The 15,720-nt window shown below is 42.3% G+C and overlaps 1 protein-coding gene across 1 annotated transcript in view; it reads left to right on the top strand.

Annotated features, from left to right (window-relative positions):
* The window catches only part of lrmda (leucine rich melanocyte differentiation associated), a 300,041-nt gene that overhangs the window by 258,679 nt on the left and 25,642 nt on the right, over positions 1 to 15,720 (top strand). Inside the window, exon 6 of the mRNA XM_061690133.1 lies at positions 5,563 to 5,647. Coding sequence (XP_061546117.1) covers positions 5,563 to 5,647 — 85 coding nt within the window. The remainder of the gene's footprint in view (positions 1 to 5,562; positions 5,648 to 15,720) is intronic.

Here is a 15,720-nt window from a genome sequence, read left to right as displayed (position 1 = left end):
GAGGTTTTTATATTTGAAACACATTCTACCTATATAACTGTCTGTCTGTCTGTGTTTTTCTGTACGTCTAGCTACCTTGCTAGCTAGCTATGTAGCTAGTATGCGGGCTAGATCTGTAGCTAGGTTGCTTTCTGACTGTGCTTGCTACTAACTACTAGCTAGCTGTCTGGCTGTTTTTTTTTCATTTAAAGGATCACTATCTATCTATCTATCTACCTATCTACCTACCTACCTACCTACCTATTTTCTCATCAATTAGGTTAATATGGCAACAAAAGAACAAAGTACTATATAACCATATTACAATATAATGTGTACATTTGATTAGTATGTTCTGTACATTTTTGCATAAAAACACTGCATTTTTGTATCCTTAAACGGCAGGTAGCTTATAGCCTAGTTTGCATTATTCATTTTATTGCCGCAACTACAAACTGTTAGATGGTTTTTCATTGTTTATTTTTTCAAAACTTTTTCTATTCTTTTTGTTCTCCCAAACTTTAAATGACTAAAAAAAATACAATCAAAGCCAAGCGGCAACATTAAATGTTGACTCCAATGAGTTCACGAGTGGCGTCCCCTCTGATCTGCGACGCGATCACAAGGCGGCAGCACTTTACAGAGACGAGACGACAAACAAGAGTTTCACGCGAAAGACACAAAACAAGTAGTTTGATATAGACCCAAAGAGAAAACATATCAAAAGAAATTTTTCTACATGTCTTTTGCAAGTACAAAAAGCCCAAGTGGTGTCAGGAGAAAACAAAACAGAAGGCTTTTTTTTTTTTTTTTTTTTTTTTTTTTTTTTGCAACAATTGCTTTAAGCTACAAAAATCTCCTCCAGTCCCAAGCCTCCCCTCAATGTCAGCCCCCTGCACTCCTCCACGCTTCCCCCTACCATCCCCTCTCTTGGCTCTGCCAGGCAGGACAGGGCCCTCTGATAGGTTGCAGGCTGATGCTTAGCAACAACATTCCTGTGCCCCAAGTAGCAGTAAGCCTCTGGCTGAACCCTTTCATGTGGCTGTCAGGCCACATTTATTTCCTTTTAGCACTTTGTCTACTTGTCCAGATGTATAAGGAGATAAAACAGCCTGCTGTTTACACCGTTCTCCCTCTGTAGCGCCGCGGTAATTAGATTGTATGGCCGCTCTGTCTTCAGTGGCGAGGTGAGCCCGGGTCGACGCAGGATTTGTCGGGATGAGCCGGGCTGCGCATCCGCTGTCTTAACTTTAAATACGTTTAAAGGGATGAGAGTACCTGTGCCTCTGTGTTCTGAACTCCTGTTTCCACGTCACTGTAGTATTGTGTGCAGTAATGCTTCCTGGAGTGTTTCTGACGTACAGTAGCTGTTGGTTCCTCCTCATTTAAAAAGATTTTAAAAGATTTCCATTCAGCCATCCATCTTCTAAACAACTTATCCTCACTAAAGTCGCAAGTGGGATGGAGCCTATCCCAGCTGACTTTGAGTGAGAGGCAGGGTACACCCTGAACTGGTTGCCAGCCAATCACATGTCAAAATATTAATTACCTCAACTCAACTATTAAAGAAAAATAATCACCACAAATACATAATTAAAAGAAAATACGGAAACTCAGGCCTTTTTTTTTTTTTTCCATTTTGTCAATATTATTATTTTAAACATTTCCAATGTTCAGTTTGACCTGCAATATAACTAAAGTCATTTGTATTTAGTTTTTATCTCCATTTTCATTTGACATCAATTATAATGTGCCTGTGACATTTTTTTATACTATCCCAGAAATATGTCCAAATAGAAGCCTCTCCCATCTGCAGTTGAGTAAATATTTCTAGCGGAAACAGGGTATAGAAGGATTGTTTTCCACTTCTAATAACATGGCAAAATCTCTCTTCATTTCTTAGTGAATAATGCTTGGATCAAACAAAATCCAGTCATACAATGTCATACTGATTCAAATCTGATTCATGCTCTACTGAATGTGATTCTAATTAGTTGTTTTACAGGATTTCCTGGACTTTTAAAACTTTGGGGTGGGGGGGGGGACCTTGCCAACCTTCCTCAGCTGCATGTGCTATCCTTTCAAGAAGCCCACAGCTGAGGCGTGTTTGTGTTTGTTTTCCATGTGTCTGCTTTGCCTCACCTCCCATCCCTCCCCTGCCCTGCCTCGTGGTGACATATCGGAAGTAATAATCACTATTGCCTCTGGCTTTATCAGCATTTATTCCCATCACAACACAGAAAAGGCGCTGACAAGACAAACCCTGATGCGATGAGGTATTATCCAGCCGGGACATCGTCGTTCATGGTGATATCTAACAGAGCTTCCTTTTCTCTTTTCTCTGCCACCACTCACTTCCTTTTTTGTTTCTTCTTCTTCTTCTTCTTCTCCTCCTTGTCCTCCTCCTCTCTGTCCAGCCTTTTATTGACACACAGAGTCCTTGCCTGTAAATTTGCGGTGCACTGTCATGGGCTATGGTGATAACTCAAGCCACGCAGAGACAATAATGACGCGACCACTCAGCATATGCCCCGGGCCTGGCAAATTAAAACAATGCTCAGCTTGATGAGCAGAATAATCTGGACAGCAGAGCGGGAGGGAGGGGGAGCAAGAGAGGGCAGTGAAGGAGTGTGTTGAATACACAACACAGCAGCACCTCCCTCTGTTCAGTGTAGGTACGACCAGAGAAGAAAGTTACGTTCGCAAGAGTAATGAATTCCACTACAGTTATATGCTGTGCCCTATGTGTGTGTGTGTGTGTATATATATATACATATATAATTTTGGTTCCCTAAATGTCACTTGAACTACTTGAAAGCAAATCCTTCTCATCACCCGAGCTTTGCTGCTGTCCTAAGTTATTGACTGAAGTATATTAAGTGCAAGCAACCAGCAGAGAGGGGAGGATCAGTACAAGCTGATTGGGGGGGGGGGTGATTGATGTACTGTGGGTGGGGTGGAATCATTGCACCCGATAACATGGGATGTGACAAGCAAAGCTGTTGAATGGGGATGGCTTGTTTGATCAGTGGGCACGAGGTGAACGGGCGGTGTCATGCGAGGTGCGCCGGTCGGGTGGGTGGCAATCATGAAAGCAAGGTGACTCGAGTCCCCTGTGGGAGGGGGGCTCAATTCACTCTCTTGCCTCCTCCCGCATCCTACTTACTGCAGGAGTCTGTGGGTGGTACTGGTAATAATGTGGCAACTAGGAAGATGAATTGTGGGTAAGCAGCTGGAATAAAGGCTGAGGAGGCCCATGTTTGTGATCTTTCAAGCGGGACAGGAAATGAGGCAAAGCAGGGGCGCAAATATAACCGTGATGCCTCTGAGGGGCATGTGGGTACATAACAGTGGAAACCCCAAAGGGGAAGACCCTAAAAGTGGTACAATTTGGAGTTGGGACAAAGGTTTCCTGAAAAATAGCTCTCAAAATTCAAACAGGCTGTTTGAGTCATGCCCACGTCATCAAATTTGATAAGATTTAAGATTAGTGAGCATTTGAAGGATTAACTCCACAAGTGTGTTTTGCTTTTTCTGTTTTGTTTGTTTTTTCCTGTTTGTTTGTTTTGGGTCATACCACCATAGAAGGGTACCGTGATATTAAAGGGGACATTTGTGATGATGAAAATAAAAGCAAATTGAACTTTGCATCATATAAAAGTGGGTGGCTGCTCACTGTAATGTTAACTTATTAATACCAAGAATTATATTAAGACAGAAATTGATTGCAACCATGGAGATGTTAACATGAATAGCATGTAGCGGAAGACATAATGCCTCATGACTGGCATGAAAATGAACATAGAACCTTACCAACAAACAGCACAGCAGAGGATGAGTAATTTTACTTTTTATTCATTTTATTGGAGAGAAATTAACTTATTTTTACACTTTGCTCGTATGTTTAAGAAATGTTTTATTATTGTGACATTTTGAGCCCAGAACAAATGAATTCACTATGTTATTTCCAATGGGAACTATAGTTTTGAAATTATAACAACTTCAAAGTCAACCAACATCACTGTTTTCAACTTTGGAAGGTCCACCATACTTTCTGTCCAAAAATCGCTTCTCCTTAGATAGACGTGTCAGTTCTCACTATTTACAGTATGTTCCTATGTTGCATTTTTTGTTAGGCATTTTATAGGTGTTCAGCACTGATGCTTCTTAACAGATTTTCAGCCACTACGGAGGCGGCGAGCTGCAGGTTTGCTGTCAAAACAGAGCTTCATTTTCTTCCCAGATCACAATCCACCACCATGTGTGGAGCAAAGTCACTTTTTCTCCACGTTGATGTAATATGAGACACATGCTGGCCCGACCTTAATGCCTTTCAGAGATCCTATCTGAAAACACATTATGTGATCTGTTTCAATTCAATGTGCTCTTCTTGCCCGTGATAAATATGGTTCCATTTAGCAGAGCGGGCAGTTGCATTTCTCAAGGTTATGCATGGCCATGTAGAGGAACAACAATAAAAAAAATAAAATAAAATGCACCGTCAAAACCATCGCTAATATGTATTTGTCAGTTGAGTCTCTTGCTATGATTAAAGGCCCCGTGGATTCCTTTCTGCAGGAAAGGAAAGTATTTTTGCAAAGGCATCAGATATGGCCGTGTCATGATGAAGTACCTCCTCTGCTAGTTAAAAGGCTAGGGGAAGGAAGGAGGATGTTTTGGACCTTGAAAGTCCACCAAAGAACAAAAACACAACAAACTCCTGACCTGCTTTGGGGACATTATGTACTCACGGATTCAAGATTCTGTTTTATGTTGTTTTTACCCAAAGTAGCATTCGCCTCACTTTCCTGACTTTGCAAGTGTCAAGCAGCTTCTTTTATAGTGAGGAATCCATACATTATGATTTGTGGTAAGATATTTAACGTTGTTGTTCAACACTGGGGGGTAAAAATACACTTAGCAACGAACAGAAGACATCCTTTTAAAGGTTTATTCAATACAAACTTCGTTATTCAGTGGGAATGCCAAAGTAGAACACCATTCCAAATGTTCTAATTGGATATAATGTAGTTAATCAATTTGTCCTCGCCATCATAAAACCTTCCATAACTATACAGGCATTTTTTTGAGGAACAATTTAATAAGTAACCAGAATAAAGAAAATTCAACCACTGTAAAATACAAGTAAAATAAAGTAAATTAGCTCACTGTTTGATGGGGCCTGACAGTTTCACGTAATGGAGAGGGAACAGGTAGTGTTTGTAAAGTGATACAGGCAACTAGTGGTAGAGGCCTTTCTGTTCAAAAGAAAGCCAAAGAAAAAGCACAATATACTTGTGGAGTTGATCCTTTAACTGGTCTTACGAGATTTACTGACGTCTCACGTGAACTCCCGCATGATGATGGCTTTGACTACGTTTTGTTTGACTTTTGAGGCATATTTTTGAGGCATGATTATCTTTTGTATCTGTTCAACATTAGGATGTAAAAATAGGGTTGGCAACTGAAGTCGTTCTTGAAGTTTTGTTATGATGTTGGACTAGGACTGGCTTCCCCAACTATTTGACATGATGTCAAAGCTATTTTCATTAAAATACTCGTTGCGTGTTTCCTCTCTCGCAGCCGCCGAACGAAGCCGGATTTGAGAACCGCCCTCTGCCCTACACTCCTCTCCCCCAAGGATCCAGAGATGCTAGAAACCACAAAGGTAAGGGCAAAACAAAGACCTTTTAGACTCTGTAACCTTTTCAAGGCAGCTTACATACACAGATACTCTGTGCAATTAATAGGAACAAGATAAAATATGCATTCAGTGAAAATCCAGGCCCGTGGATTATGTAAATAGAAGTCGTGACCGTAACAGAAGTAGAGAGTGGGAATTTATTGAACGTCAGTGAAATGAACTAGTTCTATCTTTAGTCTTATCGATCTCATCTCATCAGTCTGATGTGTTGATAGTGGGAATAAATCGGATTAATCCTCATTAAATCCGGTCCAAATGTACGCGTGGGAGCGTACAAGGATCCTCGATCTGTTGGTACAAGACATTGATTAGTGCTCATATTGACCCAAAGTAGTCCGCCGCCCTAATTGTGTAGAAACACACTCGACATTCTGCATAACTTTCCTTCTGACAGAGGAGTATCCTGACCTCTCTGTTAACGTCACAAACTTACAAAAATTACCTGAGTTCAGGCTCATTCACAACCGGAAAGACTTAACTACCCAGTTAAACTCTGATCCTAATCAAGACAGCAGCACCTATAGGCACGTAAACTGTGTCTGTTGTAAACAAGTTCCCCTTGCAGTCTTGTTATAGATAATCTTATGCTATTATTTTATCCAAACATAACTATCCTGCAGTTGAGTACATGCATTTCCCCAGCTACTATATGAAATATGGGACAACATCAGTATTACTTGGTCCACAAACATGGTGGATGTGTTGTGATTAAAATTTGATTTTGGACAAAAATCCATTATTTTGGCATACACTAGATAAAAACATAAAAAACGAAAATAAGCATCAAGTGACGTTTGTTTTCTATTGGTGAAAGTGCACCCACAAAGATATTTTGCCAATAAAAAAACACTTGTCATGACTGACATTGCTAGACAAAAGTGAGCTACACAAAGAACCACTGTGTCCCTGCACACAAGCCATTTATAGTGCCAAGGACAGATCAGTGTCATCCATGGTGTAGCAGCGCTCATCAGACGTGAGGAACGGAGCAAGTCCTGTGCTTTGTCCAAGTCCGACCTGGCTAAGAAGAGTCCATTTAAAGGTGAAGGTATCTGACAGATGCAATATTTTCCATTCCGTCTAAGATCTGTCTGGTGACAGTCTCCATTTGTTTAGTTTTTTTTTTTTAACAATGCAGCACTGCAGCCTAAGATAGCACAGGCCTCATCTTCGTCCTTCAAATAATCTTTGCCTGTCTGCCTCCGAGTCCCTACTGTTCATTGTTAGTTTTTTGTTTTACTTAAACATTTATCTGAAGTAAAAACCAAACAACTCGGTGTTTACATGGGTTTGATTCAATGTATAAACAATTTGGATAGGACCATATGCAGACAATTGTTTTGGTTTTCGTTGCAGCACAGTTTTTGCAGTTGTAAAATAAACAATGTATCCCATCTTTAGACTTTAAATATATTACGGTTTTAACACCTTAAGAAGCAGATCAACCTGTTTTTTTTTTTTATGTGATGGGAGGTTGTATTGTCTTTTCCTGTTGTAGCGCTCCACTTTTTCTACCCCCCCTCCATGCTGTCACCTGTGTCAAGATGTGCCAGAGGTAATTTCAGCTGCTAGTAGCTCCCAGAGGATGGCTTTACTGGCAGGACAGGGCCCCTGGGACAAAAAGGGATGGAAAAAACAAGGACACAAGTCCAGAATAAGCTCCTGTCTTTGCTGGCTTGAGGAGTCAAACTGGAGGAGGCATAAAAGTAGGATTAAAAAGAAGATATGGAAGTGTTTCACAGAGTGAGTCTGACACAGAACAAGAGGAAAAGATTAAGGGGAGATGAAGAGACAAGGGGAGCAGTCAGGATGGGACTTAAAAATCAGATGGAAGTAGACAAAAGACGACGCCGAGGACGTTTGTGGGGGTATCCGGAGTGTCTGCTAGAAGGCGTGACACAGAGCGAAGTGGACTATGTGGTCTGGCAGAGGTGCCCGAGGATCCTCCACGACTGTCACCTTAATTCTAACTCCTACGAGTGCTCCCCATTGTCAAGTCCACTCTGAATCTAACAGTCCACAAGTGACTCCCAGCCTGCATGTTTCATATATAAACTGGTTCGCCTGATGCCACGTGTCGTCAGCTTGGATTCAACACTGCACAATTCCCATTTTTTTGGGTAGGTGTGCGTGTGTGGTGTATTTTACCGACGTGAGGCTGGCATTAGGTAGGGGTGGCCAACCTGATGAGCATTAAGGTGAAAATAACCAGCCCTCCCCCTTGCAAAGAGCCACAAAAGAAGTCGATGATTGCACAATACAGCAACAGCAATTACAGTATTTTCCTTGTGACAGTAGCGCTGGTAGGTGGCGAACAGCTAGCTGCAACTTGCAGCTAAAGGACTAAAACAATGAGCTGAGTCTTTGGACTAGCAACCAACATGACTGAAATTTTTATAATTACAACATAGTCATTTGTGATATACAGCAGCTGAAATTAGTATTTAACACGTCACCATTTTTCTCACTAAATTGATTTCCAAAGGAGCTATTGACATGGAAGTTTCACCATCTGTTGGGAACAACACAAGTAATCCATACATACAACGAAAGTAAAACAAATAAACTCTAAAATTAAGTTGTGTGTACTAATGTGAAATGACACAGGGAAAATGTATTGAACACGCCAACTGGTATTTTTTTAGTACTTTGTACAAAAGCCTTAGTTTGCAATGACAGCTTCAAGATGCCTCTTGTAGGGAGAAACTGGTCCCATGCATTGGTCTGGTGTGATTTTGGCCCATTCCTCCACACAAGCAGTCTTCAAATCTGGAAGTTTCCAAGGGCTTCTTTTATGGACCTTGCGTTTCAGTTATTTCCATAGATTTTTGATTGGATTCAAGTCGGGTGATTGGCTGGGGCATTCTAGCAGCTCTATTTTTTTTCCTGTGAAACCAATTGAGAGTTTCCTTGGCAGTATGTTTTGGATCATTATCCTGCTGAAATGTCCACCCTCATTTCATTTTCATCATCCTCGTAGATAGTAGCAGATTTTTGTCACGAATGTCTCGGTACATTTGCCCATTCATCCTTCCTTCAGTAATGGGAAGTTTACCAGTACCATTTGTTGAAAAGCAGCCCCACACCATCATGTTCCCACCTCCGAACGTCACTGTTGGTATGGTCTTTTTAGGGTGATTTGCAGTGCCATTTCTCCCCCAAACGTGGTGTGCATTATGGCATCCAAACAGTTCAATTTTGTTCTCATCAGACTAGACTATATTCTCCCAGTATTTAACTGTGTTGCCCAAATGTTATTCAGCAAACTTTAAACAAGATTTGACATGCATTTTTGCATTTTTTTGGGTCTTGCGTAGTGATCGTGCATACAGGCCATGGCAACAGAGTACATTACTCACTGTTTTCCTTGTGACAACAGTACCTGCTAACTCCAGGTCTTTTTGAAGCTCCCCACAGGTGGTCGTTGGCTCTTGGACAACTCTTCTGATTATTCTTTGCACTCCTCTGTCCGACATCTTGCGAGGAGCACCTGACCGAGGCAAATTTATGGTGGTGTGATTGGCTTTCCACTTACGTATTATGGTACCAACCGTGCTCACTGGAATGTTCAGACACTTAGATATGCGCGTGTAACCAATGCCATCGTTATGTTTTGCAACAATTTGCGATGGTCTTGCGACAGCCCTTTGCTCTTGCCCATCATGAGATGTGTCTTGATTCACAGCTTGGCAATGAGACCATTTGTAGGCCATCAATTAGGACTATTCATTTGCACTAACAAGGGACTGGATTGCTGTTTGATTATTGATAGATTTTAGGTGTTGTCTTGGCTTTCCATGCCTTTTTGCACCTCCCTTTCTTCATGTGTTCAATACTTTTTCCCTGCGTCATTTCACATTATTACACACAACTTAATTTCTGATCTTATTTGTGCTACTTTCTTTGTATGTATGGATTACTTGGGTTGTTCGCAACATCTGGTGAAAATTTCATGTCAATAGCACCTTTGGAAATAGATTTAGTGAGAACAATGGTGATGTGTTAAATACTTATTTCAGCCGCTGTATAGCTATTTAAAGAGGAGAGTACCTATCAGTGTGTCAAAAAGTCATAAAGGGCTATTAAGAATGTAGTACAGGTTTCAAAGCAACGGCATACACAGCTGCGGTCACTTTACCCCATATTGATTCATATGAGGTTTTTAATCCACATTTGAAAGAGCTTTGATTCAAATTTAAGGATATCTGTGCTGGCAAAATCAGATCTTGGGCCACATGGGGGAAGAAAAAGGAAAATCTGTCAAGGAAATTCAACATTAGTGTTTCCATGTGTTCCATGCAAAACAATATGGAAGCTCTCTTATTGCCAGTCAGCATGTCACCTTCTATGGATGACTCAGAAGTTTATTTCACAGATCTAGTTATAACCAAACAAGTAAAACAGACCTTTCAGACTTGATTGATATATCCATGTGTGCCAAGGATATTTTAATAAAATGCAATTTCCTCTGTATATGTAAATAGATGTGGCTGGTAGTAGCACTAGCTGCTTTCATACAGGTATCAGATTAAATTTGAGTAGGCCATTCCTCAACGGTGACAACAGTAAATGAAAGGGATATCTTTGTTCAAGCAGAGTCAACAGACAAGGAAGAATGCCTCAAATGCGCCTTACAGTATGAGCCCTGGGTCCCTTTAATCTTGTTGTTCTGGGCCAGCTTCCAGCTACTTTGTATGGCTGTATCTTAAATGGTGCACAACTGTTATTAAAATCCCAGGGGGAAAGCAGCCTTCAAAGCTTTAAAAAAAGAAAAAAAAAAGACGGAAAAAAAAAAAACCCTCCAACTTCCTGACGACACCCAAGGGGCACATCACATTTGTTTGCCGCATTCATTTCATGTTGAGGGTGATGTGCGCTGCAATTCCCACACCAACGCTCCCACCACCCCAAAAAAATGGGAGCAATGGGAACGGATCCAAACTGGAAAGTAAACTGTTTTATAGTTCCAGCACAACAAATAAACAAACATCTGGAAGCATTCAGAGCATCCCATTAGAAGGGCTCTGGGCCTTGCCAAAAAGGGGTAAATGATGAGGAATGGGCTGTCGAGAGGCTGGTGGAGGCCGGGGAGAGGCCAGATGACAGAGCTGTGGGTGCTAAGCGCTGCCTTTTAAAGCTCAGCTGGGCTCACACTGATCTACACCTGCTGCTTTCTCCGCCTCCTCCGCCAGACATCTGGATGGGATACATGACTAATGGATGACTAAACTGCCAGTGTTGAAACTTGTCGTTATGAAGGAAAAGGTTGTTGCTTTGACTGATGACTTGATGTTTCTCTACGTATGCACTTAGCCAAACGCAAAGCAACTTTGACAGCGTTCAAGTTAATTTATTGAAACTGATACATAGTTCACCAGCATTGATTTAATGCTTCTATTTAATGGCCACTGTGAATAATCATTATGGGTTGCATCATAGGTTGGAACTTTTTATAATATACAGTATTCTCCTGACTGCAAATCACTTTTAAGTGCTCTGGCTTATCTTGAGGTTTTCTTTATCAATCCTTTCATAAAACCTTAATCAATCAGTGGTATGGCTAAACGCCTTAGTTTCCCCAATTTCCCAAGTCTTCATCTTAGTAAAACACTGGACAAATTTCCTTTAAACTTGGTGAAATTAGTTTGGGAACCAGCCCTTTTCTATAGTGTACAGAGCAAGGTCCATACAGTATACAGTAGGCATGGTTGGATAGGTTTGATTTGGAAGAACTTGAGTCCAACCATAACCATACCAGGCAGTGAAGAATATGCAGCACCTGTAATGTATGTGGCCAAAACCATTTATGCAGATGTAGATTGAATATACACGCTACAGTATATATGCAGATGTATATCGATATGATTTTCATCATCCCAGCATAGATACTGTAGATGGATCAGTCAGTCACTCACATGCATCCATTCGATGATGATTCAGTGTATCTACCGCTGCATATCACAGCTCATCACAATGATGATGAAAGCAGGCTGTGTTACCTTCATCTTTGTCAGATGATATTGTTTCTCCCATGAGTGCATTGGCTCGCCAACATGACTAGCCATTAAAGCTGAGCCTATGGAGATGGATGATGGGAAAGTTGGATGAGGTGGGACTGGGAAGGGGTAGGGGCAAGCGGGAGCTAGACCAGCAATGCTTCACTGCACTGACCGCATCCAGAGTGATGAGTGCTCACTTTTTCTAGAGGCAGGCCTTGTCCTTATTTGTCACCCTGGATGGAAGGCAGCGCTGCGTCTCCTCTCTTTGCATGGATTAAAATGCAAGTATAACCTCCTCGGCTTCCATGACAGCTTTAACTGCTGAACTCTTGATGTGGCAGCTCTCGGAGAAGCTGCCTTCCATCAAGTGTCGTTAGTGCTCCATTACCGGATGGCACTGCTCTTGCAGTTTGTGAATTATTCTGTTTGTGTGCGCTTTGAGGACATGTCTGGTTATTTATTTATTTATTTATTTATTTTTACCATGCCGTTTGATGTCGCTGAGAGAAGCTTGCAGGGTTTTTTCGATCATATCCAGCAAAATGTGGAATAACGACACTCCCATCCAACCACTTATGTTTATTGATGCCACTATTGAACACATAAAAAGATCAGGAAACTTTGGTCTAGGACTGGAAAGCCATCCCACAGCAGTGTGTAGCAAGCATTAAGAGGAGGTTCCAGGCTGCCTTGGGATATCAGGCCGTGACGTGGTTGTTCGAGCTAGAATGACGTACACAAGTTATCTAACTCCTGGTTGAGGAGTGGAATGCCATCCCACAGCAGTGTGTGACCAGCAGGAGGAGGAGGTGCCAGGTTCTCATGGGATGTCAGAGACAAGTCATTTTTCTGTTTGTGTAAAAGTGACCAACACAACCAAGTTGGTTGACTTGTGGGAAGCCCCCATTAGGGAGTAAAATGCCATCCCACAGCAGTGTGTGACCTGCTTCAGGAGGAATTGCCAGGCTCTGAGATGTCAGATACGAGTGACTGTGGTAGAGTGACCGACACAACCAACATGGCTGACTTGCCCCCCACTGAGGAGTGGAATGCCATGCCACAGCACTGTGGAATCAGCGTGAGGAGGATGAAGTGCCAGGCAGTTGCGGGATGTCAGAGACAAGGCGCAAAGTGGCTGTCTGTGCTATAGTGGCTGACACAACCAACTTGGCTGACTTGCGACATCTCCTGTATCCTTATAAAGCATTTTGAACAATGAGCTTGAAGCTCAACCGTCATATGTTTTCCTCCCTCATCCACCAGCTGTGATATATGATGATTACCAACTTTGAAGCGTTTTCTCAGCAGCAGGCAAATACGCCTCGTAAATCTTTATCGTCCGTGACCATTGCAGACAAACCTTCGCTATTTACGATGATACAAAGTCGAGCTGACTCACCCGCCGCTCAAGCGCAAACAGATGTGCGTTTGAAGTAATGTGCTGGCCTCCGCTCCAAATGTGTCAGCGTGATAGACAAGGACATGAGCTCTCATGAGCGCTTGGGAAAAGCTTTGGACTTTGGTCTACTTCCCAGTTGCATTGGTCATTCTCAGAAGAGAAGCAGAACATAAATCAGCTCAAGTGGGAAGGTCTTATTTCTAGAAGCAGCTTCGAAATTCCAGTATTTCCAAAGCGGCCACACTATTTTTCATTTTCCACAATGATTTGTTGTCGGGGAAAACTGAGACACGCTCTACGCTTTCCAACCGAGCTTCGTGGTTTCCAATGGTGGGAGTCCATCATGGTAATTTACAATAGGGCTTTGCTGCCAGATGGTTTTGGATATTTTTGCTTCCAGCAGGATGGATGTTAAGTCCAGCAGGTTTCTTCTGTGTCGTTAGCTGAAAACAAATGGCTCGGCGAGGAGGCGGAGTCTGTCTGCGTGCGGTGGCTCTCGACCCTTCATTCTGATGAATAGCTGCTAAGATGCTGGCAGACACTGGACAACTTGTCATGCTAAAAAGAAGCAACTGCTATGAATTGTAGTAGTAATTATTGTCCATTACTAAGAGTGTTTACTTAGATTTCAAATGTCTCATGTTTCCGATTAGATCATGATAATAAACAGCAATTTAGTCGTACAGAGTACTTGTGGAACATGCCTCAGTGGTTAATTAGTATCATATATCTTAATCTGTCTTTAATATATAATTTTTAGGTTTGTACATTATACTTCCATAGTGATCACACACTGTAATCAGTCAAGACACACACACGCCTCCATGGCTCTAACAAATTACCTTCCAATTCACTGCGAGCTGACAACACATTCTGCATGGCTTAACGGCCGTACTTCATCATTGAACTTTTCAATCACACATGATCGGAATAGCGCGATCAGTGCCAAGGAATCACTGATGTGCAGTGATAGTAGCGCCCAATGTTGATTGTTTACACTGCAATGTAAAATGTCCTCTCAGAGAAGACTACATACTGTATGTTAATGGTGTATTAAAGCGTTCTTCTTTACACATTTGACGCCTTTGCCCAAAATAGCATTTGACTGTGAGGTTTTGTGCAATCTGAGGCTCATTTTCGGTCGAATTCCAAATCTTAGGACCTCGTCTTTGCGATTCCATTCTACTGCATTTTCCGAGTTTATATTGTTGACAAGTAGTTATCTTCTGCTTGACCTTCTTGACAGAAATGTAAGATTGGTTCATTGAAGACTCTAAATCGACAATAATTGTGAATCTAAATGCTTTGTGTGACTCTTATTTGTCAGCCTTGTGGTCAATTTGGTATACGCAGAATGTCACGGGACCAAACCCGGAAAACAGGTTAGCAAACTTGTTTATGCTGCTCTAATGAGCACGACTACGGGTTGGTGACATGATAGCTTGAAACCAAACTTGCTAAAATTTTGTTTGCTTTATGATTGGTCTCTTTGGACAAAAGTTAAATATGTGTATATCCTTTATTTATACAAATATGATATGATATATGCGTAAACACGAATGAAGCCTAAACACCAGCTATTGTCACCTATGGTGGCTGTGTGTCAAACCCCTATCCACCCTCCTTTCCAACAAACAAGGGACACTCTCCCGCCCTTGGGCTCGGCAGGGACTGGCTGCATCGCGGGCCCTGCGGGTTGGAGGGTGTGTCTGGATCTCCTGGGAGTAGAGGGGGGTGGGGGTGGCGTTGCATGTGGGGCGGTGGTGATGTGGGTGGGTTGGCCGGGGGGTGGTATAGGGTCCCTGCGGCCCCCACTGGGTGGCCGGTTGTCGGGGCACCTCTGTGGGGCCGGCGGACCGCCCTGGGTCCCTCGGTGTGGGACGTGTCCCGTCCGCCGGGCTGCTCTCGAATGGACCCCTGGGCCTGATCCCGTCCCTCGATTGATTGGGTGGGGTCCTCAGCCGCCGCGGTGCGGCCACAGCAATTACAGGACACTTCTGTCAGTCTTTGTGCATGTAAAACGGTATCAATTCACTTGCATGTATCCGCAGGCATACACCGTAAGACTCTTTCACTGGGTGTGGGGTCACGCACTTACTCCGAAAAATAACTAATGAATATGCAAATCGCTTGTGTATCCCCTCATTTATACTCTCGTCCTGTAGACTTTTATAATTTACACAATTAATGCCACCACACTTCAGCTGTACAGTCGGGTTCACGACCCTTGCCCTGCATGCTTCTTCTCCTGTCCTTGTCCTGTTCTATCTTGTCCTGTCCTTCCCTTACAAGGTGTAGCACTACAGCAACACTCATATTTAATGTTTCATTGTTGTAGATAATGTAATGATTTACTTCTCTCATCCTGTTTACAATTAGTGCTTTGTCTTTCTTTCTCACCCTTCTAGAAACTTTGTTCTGTTCTACTGATCAAGTCTGATTCTCAATAAAACAATTTTACTTTACCAATTTTCTGACTGAACACCAAGTTGTTGATATTCACCAATTCAGTGTGTTCTATAACGTTGTGTTTGTGATAACATTTTGAAAACGAGATTGTAAATACCACTTGTCTGTTGCACACATGTGGACAAACATTCATTCCCAGGTGTCCTCTGTGCTCCAAAGCTACTGTGGCG

Source organism: Phycodurus eques, chromosome 11, assembly GCF_024500275.1.
Source record: "Phycodurus eques isolate BA_2022a chromosome 11, UOR_Pequ_1.1, whole genome shotgun sequence".
Classification (NCBI taxonomy): Eukaryota; Metazoa; Chordata; class Actinopteri; order Syngnathiformes; family Syngnathidae; genus Phycodurus; species Phycodurus eques.
This window is presented reverse-complemented; position numbering and strand designations above follow the sequence as displayed.